This window comes from Glycine soja, chromosome 13, assembly GCF_004193775.1.
Source record: "Glycine soja cultivar W05 chromosome 13, ASM419377v2, whole genome shotgun sequence".
NCBI classification, from domain to species: Eukaryota; Viridiplantae; Streptophyta; class Magnoliopsida; order Fabales; family Fabaceae; genus Glycine; species Glycine soja.
Window position 1 is genome coordinate 21,102,422 of NC_041014.1, and position 12,443 is coordinate 21,114,864.

Genomic DNA, 12,443 nt, shown 5'->3' on the forward strand with positions numbered 1-12,443 from the left:
ATGATCTCTGCAATCCCTTAGGCTGAATCGCCAAGAGCAGTGGCGCTTTCACTGTGGCGCCAACAGTGCTGGCGTTTCCGACGTCACGTGGTCTCAAATCGCCAGCAATAATGGCGCTTTCCTCCCCACGTGTCAGCCATGCACGAAGTCGCCATCAGAAATGGCGCATCCCATGCTGGGGACGTGCAAAAACAGCACCCCCTGGGAAATATTTTTCAAACAGCCCTAAACTGGGAATAATTTTGTAAAACAGTGCCTCGTTGGGAAATTTGCCGCTGATTGACTAACCAGTTGGGCCTGGACGGATCTATCTACTAGTTTCCAGTTTGGGGTTCACAAATTGTCTTTTGGGCTTGAAAGATTACTACATGAGACAAGGATAATGCTATTTCCACTTCATTTATCCTAATGCACTCCCTTTTATTATTTTTTTCCCAAACTAACCTCAGAAAATACACTCCCCTCAACTCTTTGTTCATCCTAGATGCTCCAATGGAAAAAAACAACCCCTCCACACGTCTCCAAATGACAATTACCAATGACATGATTAGCTATTCTTTAATCTCTTCCTTAATTCTTCCCAACCCCAAGAAACAAAAGAAAATCCCCACCCCTCAACAATCCATTAACACCAATCCACAAGGAAACCAAAGCTTCTGAATCTACAAGTGCCAATCCCAATGGTAAACCAAAATAGACCACCATCGAATGACTATCCATAGATGCATTAAAGTGCAATAAGTCTACAAATTTATGTCTTTCACATATCTACACATGATGTCCTATGCATCCTCAAACAGTAAAAAGGAACAACTAACCCAACCCTTAAAGCCAACCCGTGACCAAAATTGGTGAACAAACTCCATCAATCTCATACACATTATTGTCAGTGTGCTCACAGACACATCTTTGCGAGGTTGAGATGGGCACTTTCAGTTTAGAGAGATTTTGAAGGGGAGTGTGTTTTTTTGGAAGAGATTAAATAGGAGGGAGACAAAGATGGGAGGAGCGTGTTTAGCAGGGTAGTTTGGGGAACAAAATGAAAACGGGGAGTGTATTAGTACAATGGGGGAGTGGAAATAGTAACTACCTCAGACAACAATAGAAAAATTCTGGGCTTCTCAAAAGAGCCCGAATCATATCCCAATTTCCTTTGTCCCTCTAGGTCTTGCGGTACAAAACCCTAATTACCGCTTCTAGCTCTCGCAGCGTCCCAAGTTTTGCTAACGCATAGGAGGTTTTCAAATCCAATCCAAGCACTAAAATCCACATTTTTATAGTTCGAATCTGTTTTCATATTCCATTTTTTAAATTGAACTAAACCGTATCCCCTTGTACTATTATGATTATTGTCATATTTTTCTTGTTCCACCGCAAATAAAATCAAGTGACCATCCCGTATAGTTAATAGAAATGACCATAAGAATCAATGTCATTGTATCACTGCTTAAGATGATTGAAGCCTTTCTGTCTTTTAGGTACTAAAATATCAAATCACACCATTACTTAAGATAAGCAAACTCATGCTATTACAATCAATTGTTGTCATATATTTTAGTGACTTAGATATCAAACTATTTACTGAAGTAGCTAGTTCTTTAAAGAAAATATGCAAAACATTTTATTAAAGGGAAAAAAAATATAAAGTTAAATTGTGCTATTTGAAAAATGCTGGTGTGTTAAAGAAATATTTTAAATAGTATTAGTCAAGAAACTGAATCATCCAATGTAGTCCAATTTGCTTTTAATCGAATTGGATAGTAGTATATTCAATCTTTTTCAAACCATGTTGCAGTTTAAATTCTCATTGTAGTTTTCACTATGTTTTCACATTGTTGTGAACACTGGAAACTAGAATTTACAATCATTGTTTTCACTGTTTTGTAACATATTTTGGGAGGTAGAAGATAACATGGTGTATGGTTTCTGAATCGGGTTGTTTGAATTGAAAAAAGTGATATGAAGTTAGTTTATCTTGCTCAAAAGTCGAAAATACTTTTTACACCACCTAAATATTATTGCCAATGCTGATTCACGTCCTATCTGTCATCCTTGTATATTTTGTATATAAATTTTTTTTATATAATGCGGCAACATTTTGTTATTTTTGTACTTCTGAACATGATAAAAAATCCAATACAACAAGAAATAAAATATGTGCATTTCCTCCTTTGAGCCGACTTTGTATAATTTATTTCTTCTAAAATTTATTTCATTTTCACCTCCTTTGAGAGTGTCATGTCTTAAATACGTTAGTTAAGTCTTATTTCATTGTTTGTAACTTTGTATTTCTAGATGTAACAATGTTCTCTACCTTCGAGGAGTACTGGAGGATGAGGAAATCGAAGATGCTGCTGAAGAATAAAGAGTGATAAAAGCTGCTAATGGCTATGACATAAACAGAACTAGAATTTTCTATTGTTTTTGTATCTTAACTTAAATTTAGGTTTTTGTTATTATGTGTAGAGATTTGAATCAATGATGCACTCGCTTGTGAATAGGGTGCCTATGTTCAAGTTGTCTGTTATTTTATTTTTATGCTTCTGAACAGGTTATTTTTCAGTTTATGTAATCAAGAGTAATCCATATCATTTAAACACATCCATAAGTCGTCAAAATAATCATCATACTCCTATTATTTAAGCCTTTTCAGAAGAAATCAAGCCATGGTATGGAGCAAAATAATGATAGATGTTCACATTATATTCCTTCAGGTGATTCTACGTAAATCTCTTATTGCATTGTGGTTTTCATATATTTCAAATACAGGTGAGATTTGTACCAAAAAATTCAGGTGAGATTGAGACTAACTTTTCTACAATGTTATAACTTTTCATCTCTTTTTCATATATATCAAAAATCGCACTTTCATCTCTCATTTTACTTATATTTCACTTTATCTTTCTTCACTTCTCACTTACATCTCTTTTTCATATATATCAAAACACAATGTTAATGTTTTTCCTTTTAAGATCAGTATTCCTTGAAAACTAGGTAAAAGTACTTAATTACAAAATGACTTTAGACATTGTAAATTTAATACAAGGAACCGAAGGACAGTTGACATTTTCAAAAGATTAGGAATACATTACTCCATTCGTTTATTTTGTGCCTTTTACATAAAACTATAAAGCTAATACTTGTAAAAAAAAATGCCACTTTTTAGTGAAAATCTTATACTCAAATTGAAATGATTAAAAATTTGTTTTTTCTTAAATTGAAGTTACTTATTTTTATCATTGATTTAGATTAATTGTGTATATTTTTCTTATACATGTTTCTTAAATATTTTATTTTATTTTTAAAAAATTTACCTAAACGATGAAAACAAGTCCGTATATTATACTTAATATTTCTTGTGTAAATGTTTTGTGTGCAAAGTTATCAAGAACCGATAGAAAAGGAGGGAAGAATATTTCATGAAAGGGTCTTGCAATCAATATTCTTAAAATATTGATTAAAAAATTTTAAAAATATATTCATCATCAAAGAACATAAAAAAAAAACATGAACATTACAATTTTATACATTCTAATAAAAATTTCTTTTTTTTTTTAGTTTTTTAAGCAATTTCCTAAGAACACTATATATAATATTTTTCATCATGAAAACAACTAATAAATCATGATTAGGTAAAGATTAAGACCAATAGCAACTCTCTATTATGGATTTCACGTGTGCACAATGTTTTGGCCGAAAACTCCGTGTTTTGCTCAAACAAAGGAAAGGGCCCACATTTTTTTTGTGGCTGAAATTTATTGGCACGTGCACTCAAGTGGTGCGCGGTATTTAACTTGAATAATGTAGGTGGGAAAGTTTGGTGGCCTCATGCTTCATTTCTCTAGCAACTTCCACAGCTTTTGATTTCTACAAAATTTATGGTGCGAAGGCTCGAGGGAAATTAAATTGTAATATAGTTTGTAAAAATATATTGATTGAAAATATCATAGCTCAACGTTGGTTCTTTCAAGTTTGGACGAATTGATTTTGCTCATCTTAAGACATGAAAAATATAATTATTACAATGTTGATTCCTAAGTAAATTAGTCGGCAATTTAGGTGGTGGTGCCATGAAGTGTCTACCCCACCTTGGCCAGTCTGAAAAATGAAATAATACGCATTTGGGAAAGTTTACGAAGAACTTATATGAATTAATGAAAATGATTTGCATGGCTGATATTCACGCAGGTGTACAACTACTTTAAAAAAAATCATTAATTCAATTCAAGCAATCTCAATCTAATAATTTCTTGACTTACTTCTCGCTGACAGAAGGCGGCATCCGTCACAATTGAGAGATTCTTTATAAAAAAAATGATTGACTTTGTTCATTAAATATTTCGTATCATGATGTAATAAGGGTTGAAAAATTTATCAAATTGTTCAACTAAATTTAATATGGTTGATTGCGGATGCTCCACCGCGGCATCAACAGTAAGATTAATAATTGCCATCATTACAGGTGGAGAATAATATGATTAATATACTCCATCTTATAGGATTTAGCTAACAATTACAACGATTTATAGTTTAATCTACTTTTTTTTTGGTGAATTATAGTTTATTCTACTAATATTACATTAGGTTGATACCCATCTCATATTTATGTAGAACTGCAACATTAAATGAAAATGAATTAACTGAGGTATAACTATTGAAAATATGAAAAGGGGGTAGTTGTAGGCGAACAGCTATAAACCACAAACCCCCTTCAAAAAAACAAACTATAAACCACTAATTGCTTAAAAAAAAAGCTAGACCACTAATATAGTAAATATGGCATTGGCGTGTTATTGTTTTTAAAAAGAATAAAATTTCGAGTATTAAAGAATTTTTTTATAGTAGTAGTATTCTTTAAAAACATTCTTTAACTTTTAATGAGTTATTAAAGTGAAAATTTAATTTTTATTAGAGAATATTACTAAAAATATTTATAACCTATTCAAATTTGATTTTATATAGTAACAGATGATGTATCCAAAACTAAAACACAGTAAAGAAAATAATCAGAAATAAATTTTATTTTGCCAAGATTATCAACAGAATAAGTTGGGATTTTTGTTGACATTTTATCTCCTTAATTTATATATCAAATACCTCAATTCCCTTACATCTGGATCAATTATAACTAAACTATTATTTTTAAATATGCTTCATTATTAAAAAAAATAATGACATGCCAGAAAAAAAAATATTGTTTCTTTCTAAATTAATACAGATAAAAAAATATTGTTTCTTTCTAATTATGTTAATAATACTAATATTAAGAAAAGCAAAAGCATTGAATTTAACTGATCACAAATCTATACGTAATTTATATACTATAATTGAAGTTATCAAAATTTGATCCAATATTAAATATATGCATCCTCAAATCGGTATGAATGAAAATTGGAAAAGGCAATTGCTTAAGAAATTGGGATGTGAAAATTACAACGGATCCAATAGTAATTTGCATGGGATTATTGCATTTTTTGGGATATTAAATTTAAATCTAGTAATAACACTTGCACAAAATAGTTTCTTTACCTCCAAACATTCTTTTATAGTTCATACAGTACAAGGAATTGTCTGCGTCTCTGAACCTTTCTTTGAGGTTCATCATACATTACATGAAAGCTAAAGTAAATCGTTCATAGTCTAGGTATAAACAGTATATAAATTACACGAACCAAAAAGAATTCTTTAGAAAATATAGTGAAAAAGAATGGTAGGAAATGTTGTCGGGATGGCAACAAGAACCCCCATCAATTTTGAGGGCACTATGAAAGGTGGCGCAAATAAGGCCCTTTCAATATCTTATAGCCATAACTCTAGGTTTTATTAATATCTTCGTCACCCCGAGGCTTGCATTCAGATATCATCACCATACATCGCGCAAATATCTGCCAGTAGTTTGTAGATTCTTTACCATGCTCTCAGCCTTGGAACTATCGAGAGCACCCTGATATGATTGATATTCACAAAGGAACTTGATTAGCCACATACTCAATTTTTAAAAATTCATCAAATCAGCAAAAGGTTTGGTGGAAAAGGAAAATTCATAGTGAACAATATCACGGAAGACAAAAACCCTTGAGCCTTCCCAGAAGAGACAACCTCTACAAAATAGGCATGATGTCTACGCAGCAAAGATATTTTGTTTGGAATTTATATGTTAACAACAAATCTAGAATAAAAAAAATTGCTGCAGGTAGTAGCAGCCACTAATATAAGGTGCCAAATTCGCAATCACCCTCACCCATGCCATCAATTTAAGGCAATTCAAGATTTTATTATTTAAAAATATATACCTGCTCTTGCAAAATTGTGTGCAGGGCACGGTGTACATCCCTGGCCATGCCCTTGGCATCACCACACACATAAATGTAAGCTCCTTGAGATATCATGCTCCAAATTTCTGAAGCCTGCAGGCACATGAACCGTCAATTAAGGCATGGCATACCGCGTTGATTGGTAATAAATAAATCGTATCTGGGAAAAAGTAAGTACCTTCTCCATCATTTTATGTTGTACATACTCCTTGGTGGGTCCCTCTCGAGAGAAGGCAAGAATGAGCTCAGAAAGTGCACCAGTATTAACGAAGTGATTCAACTCGTCTTCATAGATGTAGTCCTTTAATAAAAATTATTAAAATAATATTGGTAAGCCGACCTAAATTATAATTAACTCATAAATCTCTTTTCAGAAAAAGAACTCATAAACCTTCATGGAGGATAGATAACTCACCATTTGACGGTTCCTGCATCCAAAGAATAAAACTGAAGGGCCAAGTTCAGCTCCCCCTCCTTTCAGAGCTAATCTTTCCTGAAGTGCAAATAAAAAACAAAATAAATAATTAGCATAGTAGATGGATGAGAAAGAATTAGGAGATCAAATATCAAGTTGATTATAAACCTGCAAGAAACCCCTGAAAGGAGCTAATCCAGTGCCTGGACCAATCATGATTATAGGCACTTTATTATCAGCAGGGAGTCTAAAGTTGGACGTCCTAACAAAAATAGGAGCCCAACTGCAGTCCTGGCTTTTCTCCAATGGCACAGAATTCTGGACATCAAACCAAATGGTAAGTTTTGTTTTAAAATGGAGAAAAATAAACTCAGAAGATTATGGATATCTAAAAGAACCAGGTATTGTCATCAAAAGTGGCCAGGCATTGATAATAAAAATACTATTCAACCATGGCATAGATTTCCTTTGTCAAATTCAAGCTGATACTTGTACTTAAAGACAATCTTTTTAGTAGATTATACTTTGCCGATCTTAAATAGTTTAACCATAATATAGGAAACAAATATAAGTACCTTCATCCATGTTGAACACACTCCCTTGTGAATCCTTCCAGTGGGCATTTTATCATGTACTAATGCACAGGTAACATGAATTCTGTTTGGCACCATTCTGTTAACAATTACAGCAAACAGCCAAATTGTAAGTACAAGAACATAAACTTATGATATGCAGACTTAGGAAGAAGTAAACAAATCACAATGCCACATTTCAAGTTTTGAGAACATTGAGAACAGGCTCAGACTTAAGAATGTAAAGGAAGTTCAAGATTAAATGGGTTGGCTAAAAAATATGTCGGTACGACTTCGGAAATCAGAACATCTTAGATATTGCACAGTCAGTTGCCAAATTTGCTGACAGGTATGAACTAATTATTACTTTTTATTGCTACAAGGCTAAAGACAAGCAAGAACGTTCAATAAGGCTTCTCCAACTTGGTCTTCGTTTTTACTAGTCTCTTCCCAGTCACTACATGCCAACCAAATACCACATGTACAAACAGTAATGCAAAAGCAATAAAAAGAAATTAACCTTGGAGATGAGGAGATTGAATAAAATCTAGGCTGCAGGCGAGGAGCAACTGCTGCAAAAAAGACACCAATTGGAGGTTTGGCTGATGGAAATTCAGCCATGACCTCAAGGAGACTTCTCTGAGAGGTAATCACCCATTCTGAATATTCATCCTACAAAGGCACACAAGAGTAGCATACGAATGAGAAAAATAAGTAGAAAAAGTTACTTAAAATTCCCTTGATATAAAATAATAAAATATTAAACCTTTCCAGCAGGTGAGGCAAGATGTCTTAGTCGATCAGCTTCAGATGGATCAGATGCATGAGCAGCTAAGGCAAGCAAGGCAGACTGGAAAATATGTTCAAAGTATTATTAATTGTGACATAAAGTAAATCTCTTGAGCAGATAAAGGGATATGTTTGAAATTAAGGGTGCATCAAGCTCAAAACAAGCACCTTTTTGGGTGAACTCAAAACATCCGCATATTGTGCAAGTGCTTTTCTTAGAGTACAGGGTGGGAATGTAGGTGGCAAGGAGCTTCCACCAAGTGGTTTTCCATCCTCATCATCAGTATGGATTGAGAAATAGGTATCTGGTGACAAACCTATTAACCTTATCGCCTCTTCCACAGTTTCAGACAAATTCTCACAGTAAACACCAACATGGTCCCCGGTTTCATATCTGTGAAAAAAACAGCATAAGAACAAGGAAAATGTAAGAACATTATATAAACAAATGTATTTCTACAGTTATATTTCCACAAGCAGATACTTACGTAACTCCCGTGCCTGAAATGTCAAATTCCAAATGAGTGCAAGATCGATCAGATGCAGGAGTATGAAGCTCCTTTCTCACAGCCACATTTGCCCTGCATGAGTAGTATTCATGTCAGATTATACTTTACATATGGCATAACTGATTTGCAACTGAATAACTACTATTCTAACATACCTAACTGGATGTTGAGCATCCACAATGGCATGACCATTTACATTATGCCACTTCTTTTCGTCGACAGAAGCTTCCAATGGATCATGAATAACAACCCGGTACTCCAAAACAGCAGCAGTATATGGTGTAGACACAGTTGTATCGTCCTCATCTCTAAGCAAGTCATCCAATGCTGGCCAGAGTTCTTCTTTCCTGCAATAACAGTCATAGTTAGGGAAGGAGGGAAATAAAGCATAAAAAAAAGATTCCTGCTCCAGTATATTCATGTCAACTTAATTAATTATTTCAATACCATGCAGTAAAGTCATCCTCAATGCATTGATCATCATCTCCTAGGCCCACTGGCACAAGACGCTTCCCCCCTGCAATTGCAGAGGACAGGTCAGATCAGATTCAAGGTAAGAAGTAGAACTATCAAAGTGTGAAAGATTAAATAGAATAACATAAATTTTACAACTATAATATATAATTAAGCTTTGTAATACATGAACTTAGCTGCCTACAGCATTAATATGAATCATGTTAAATGACAACCCTGGCAGAAATCAAATTCATTAAAAAATTGCCCACTTATGTTACAACATTTCATTTAGTGTGTTAATTTAATTATCTATCATAGAATCTGGAGAATCAGCAAAAGGTTACTTTTCAACCAACATAGTTTAATTACTGGCAGAATTCTTATGAAGTAAAAATATTTGGGATCACGGTCCCCTCTCATGTGAGGGTCATGTGAAGAGAAAAAGAAATAGAAAGAATAAAGTTGTGTTAGGATTGTGGGTCCTATGCAAGGATTCTAATTTTGAAAAAACCTTTAGCGTCTGATTCTCTTTAAAAATAACCCATCAGTGAGATCCAGATCCAAAGAATTGAAGTAATATTCACCTAAAAGACTAGCGTAAGGCAAGGAGATAGACTGCCCAATGCCCATGCATTTACAGTGCTTAACTACTAAGAGTTTCAACCTTTGGAAAACGATTGCATAGAAGTGAAAGATATGAGTTGTTTTTATTACAAAAACTTTTTTTCTATTATTTATAGCATTGGTTGCCTTCAATTGTGATTGTAAAGCTGTACAAATCAAATTTAAATCTGCCAATTCAAGTGGGAATTAATTAAGTACCGAAAGGGATCAAAAGGAATGAATAGAATACCTTGCTCAGCAAGCATGTCATCCACTACCTTCGCCACCTGCATTAATTGCCAAAGCAACAAGCAACTCCATGATTAAAATCAAATTAAAACCTTTAGAAAGCCAGAAGATTGTTGGAACTCAATGCAAACCTTGTTAAAATGCTCATATTGCCTGTTTCCAAGGCCAAACACACCATAGTGAAGATTCTCAAGCCATCCTTCTCCTTTCTCACCCCCCTAAAACAACAAAAAGAGCACAAAGTCAACACATAACCCAATCATTTCACTCTCAACATTAATGCCACCGGAGCCCGTCTCAAACTCACCTCCGTAAACCATTTATAAAATCTCGCTGCATTATCAGTTGGCTCACCATCACCATATCTACACCCACACCACAACAGATTAAATAATAACAAGCACAGAAATATTAATAGAAACAAACCAAAAGGAAATAAATAAATGATGAAAGACACTCACGTAGCTAAAAAGAAAAGAGCGTGAGTCTCCTTTTTGAACCTTTCCTCGTATTCATCGTCATCGGCAGCATAATCATCCTGCTCGAAAAATCCCGAAGCATAAGCATAAAATCGGGGTAATAATTAACAGATAAAAACGGAAACACAAGAATAGATACAGTAATAACAATACCATATCGACTACTCTGAACGTGGCCTTATCGTATCGCGCCTTGGCCTCTTCCGCTATGGCCTGTTGAAACGAAAAATTCAATTAAAACGAGGTTCAGAAGAAACAGAGAGAGAGAGAGAGAGAGAGAGAGAAAATGTAACTATTGAGTTTTAATAATTATACCTTGGCGAAGCCTTCGGCGGTGCCGGTTTGAGTGCCGAAGAAGATGGTGACCTTCTTGGTGCCGTCGTCGACCTCGATTTCGGGAAGCTTCTCGATAACGCGCTTTGGTGGTTCGAGAGGCTTGGCCTTGGGGGAGGAGGATCTCCGCCAGATGAAGACGACGACGCAGCCGACGAGGACGGCGACGGAGGTGGTGAGGAGCATGAGGAACTGGCGGTTCTCGAGGAGGACGGCAGCTGCGGCGTTGGAGGAGGAGGAGGAGACGTTGGAGGGGTCGAGCTTGCCCTTGATGATGGCGGACATGAGATCCAGAGGGGAGATCTTCATGGAGCCGGAGTCTTGCATGCTGGTGGTGGTTGAAGAAATTGAAGGAAGGAAGAGTCTCTTCTCTCTCTCTCACTCTCTGGTTGGTGCGTGTAATGCAACAAAGTAGTTGGGAGTTGAGAGAGAGACTCTGAAGAAAGAAAAGGGTGGGAGAGAGGAGGTTATATTGTTGGGAGGGAAACAACACAACACTGAACCAACAACGCCCACCAACCCAGACCGGTCAAATCCACCTAACACACCTCCCTTAACCCTGGTTAATGCTCACCATAAATCAAGTCTCAAGTTTAACAAACGTTTATAGATTTATACAAATATATTTTTGAATATTTACGAGTCAAATTTTAAGTTGAGGATGAGAATGATGTGAGTATGTTTGTTATCAACTCGATTAAATTTTGTTAGTCTTATACTTTTTTTCTATATTAATTTAATAAATTAATTAAAATATTTAATATACATTTTCTAACACTTAAAATTTATTAGGAAATTGTAAAACTTAAAGAGAAAATAATTAAATGAAACATGAAGTTCATTTTTTATAATTTATAATAAAAGTTAATTAATAAAAAATATATTCTTAAGATTTCTTCTAATAATATAAAAAAGTGTGCTTCTAAAAATTTCTTTTGATAATATTGGAGGTATCTTTATATTCTACCACTTTTAATAAAAAAAACAATAATTTATTTTTTTATTTTTATAATAACTATGTTGAAAGTTTGTTAATGGATATGAAGATCATTATTTAGTTAAAGTAAATTATTATCGGTTATATGCGTAATACGTTATATTGATAGTGAATAGAAATAACATTCAATGTATATTACCTCTTTTCCTAATCTCTATCGAAAATTTCAACGTTGGTTTTATGAAATTTGGTCTTACCTAATAGGCTAATACGACCTAGATCAGTTCAGATTTCTGTCATCTGCCGCTTACTGATTGCTTTTTCCTTTTTTTGAGAGTTTATGATTGTCTTTTCTTGTTGTTTCGTCTTTTCCATTTTTTTCACTCTTGAAAGAAAGATTAACGTTCGAGTTTCGGAACTCATAAATTAATACAACTATCATCGACTACGGTAGGCTCCATATTATATATATTGATTAATTAATATTAATACTAATATATATCACACGGAATATTTTAATGATAACGTCTTAAAAATTAAATTGCGTAATTCATAACAAAAATTGTTGTTTAATTAAATTTAAAAAATTAAAATTGAATTGTTTGATAAGAATATGTTTACTAGTAATTTGCAAGTGTCTTATTATGACTTATATTCTTTGAGAATGACCTAATAAAATTAAACAAAGTTTATATATATATATATATATATATTGAATGTGAAGAAATGTTAATTTAATTTAATATGAAAATTCACAATACATGCGTTGTAAAATAAAACAAAAAAT

At 33.8% G+C, this 12,443-nt stretch overlaps 1 protein-coding gene across 1 annotated transcript; it reads right to left on the reverse strand.

Moving 5' to 3' along the window:
* Positions 1-5,495: 5,495 nt before the first annotated feature.
* Positions 5,496-11,046, reverse strand: LOC114381461 (NADPH--cytochrome P450 reductase-like). Its single transcript, XM_028340723.1, has 18 exons — positions 10,702-11,046; positions 10,540-10,599; positions 10,369-10,445; positions 10,215-10,272; positions 10,039-10,125; positions 9,909-9,945; positions 9,047-9,116; positions 8,755-8,946; positions 8,579-8,671; positions 8,259-8,484; positions 8,068-8,151; positions 7,822-7,973; positions 7,305-7,401; positions 6,898-7,047; positions 6,730-6,807; positions 6,493-6,615; positions 6,294-6,407; positions 5,496-5,944 (listed from the first exon to the last, which is right to left on the reverse strand). The coding sequence occupies exons 1-18, from the start codon at positions 11,044-11,046 to the stop codon at positions 5,864-5,866; spliced, it is 2,124 nt and encodes a 707-aa protein (XP_028196524.1). The 3' UTR covers positions 5,496-5,863.
* Positions 11,047-12,443: the final 1,397 nt, after the last annotated feature.

What these genes read in the sequence shown, in the direction of transcription:
- LOC114381461 (XM_028340723.1), bottom strand. Translation starts at nt 11,046, where the DNA reads ATGCAAGACTCCGGCTCCATGAAGATCTCCCCTCTGGATCTCATGTCC. An exon ending in TTTATAAATGGTTTACGGAG is followed by an intron (nt 10,126 to 10,214) that starts GTGAGTTTGAGA and finishes TTGTTGTTTTAG; the next exon opens with GGGGGTGAGAAAGGAGAAGG. An exon ending in TTGCCTCACCTGCTGGAAAG is followed by an intron (nt 7,974 to 8,067) that starts GTTTAATATTTT and finishes GTGCCTTTGTAG; the next exon opens with GATGAATATTCAGAATGGGT.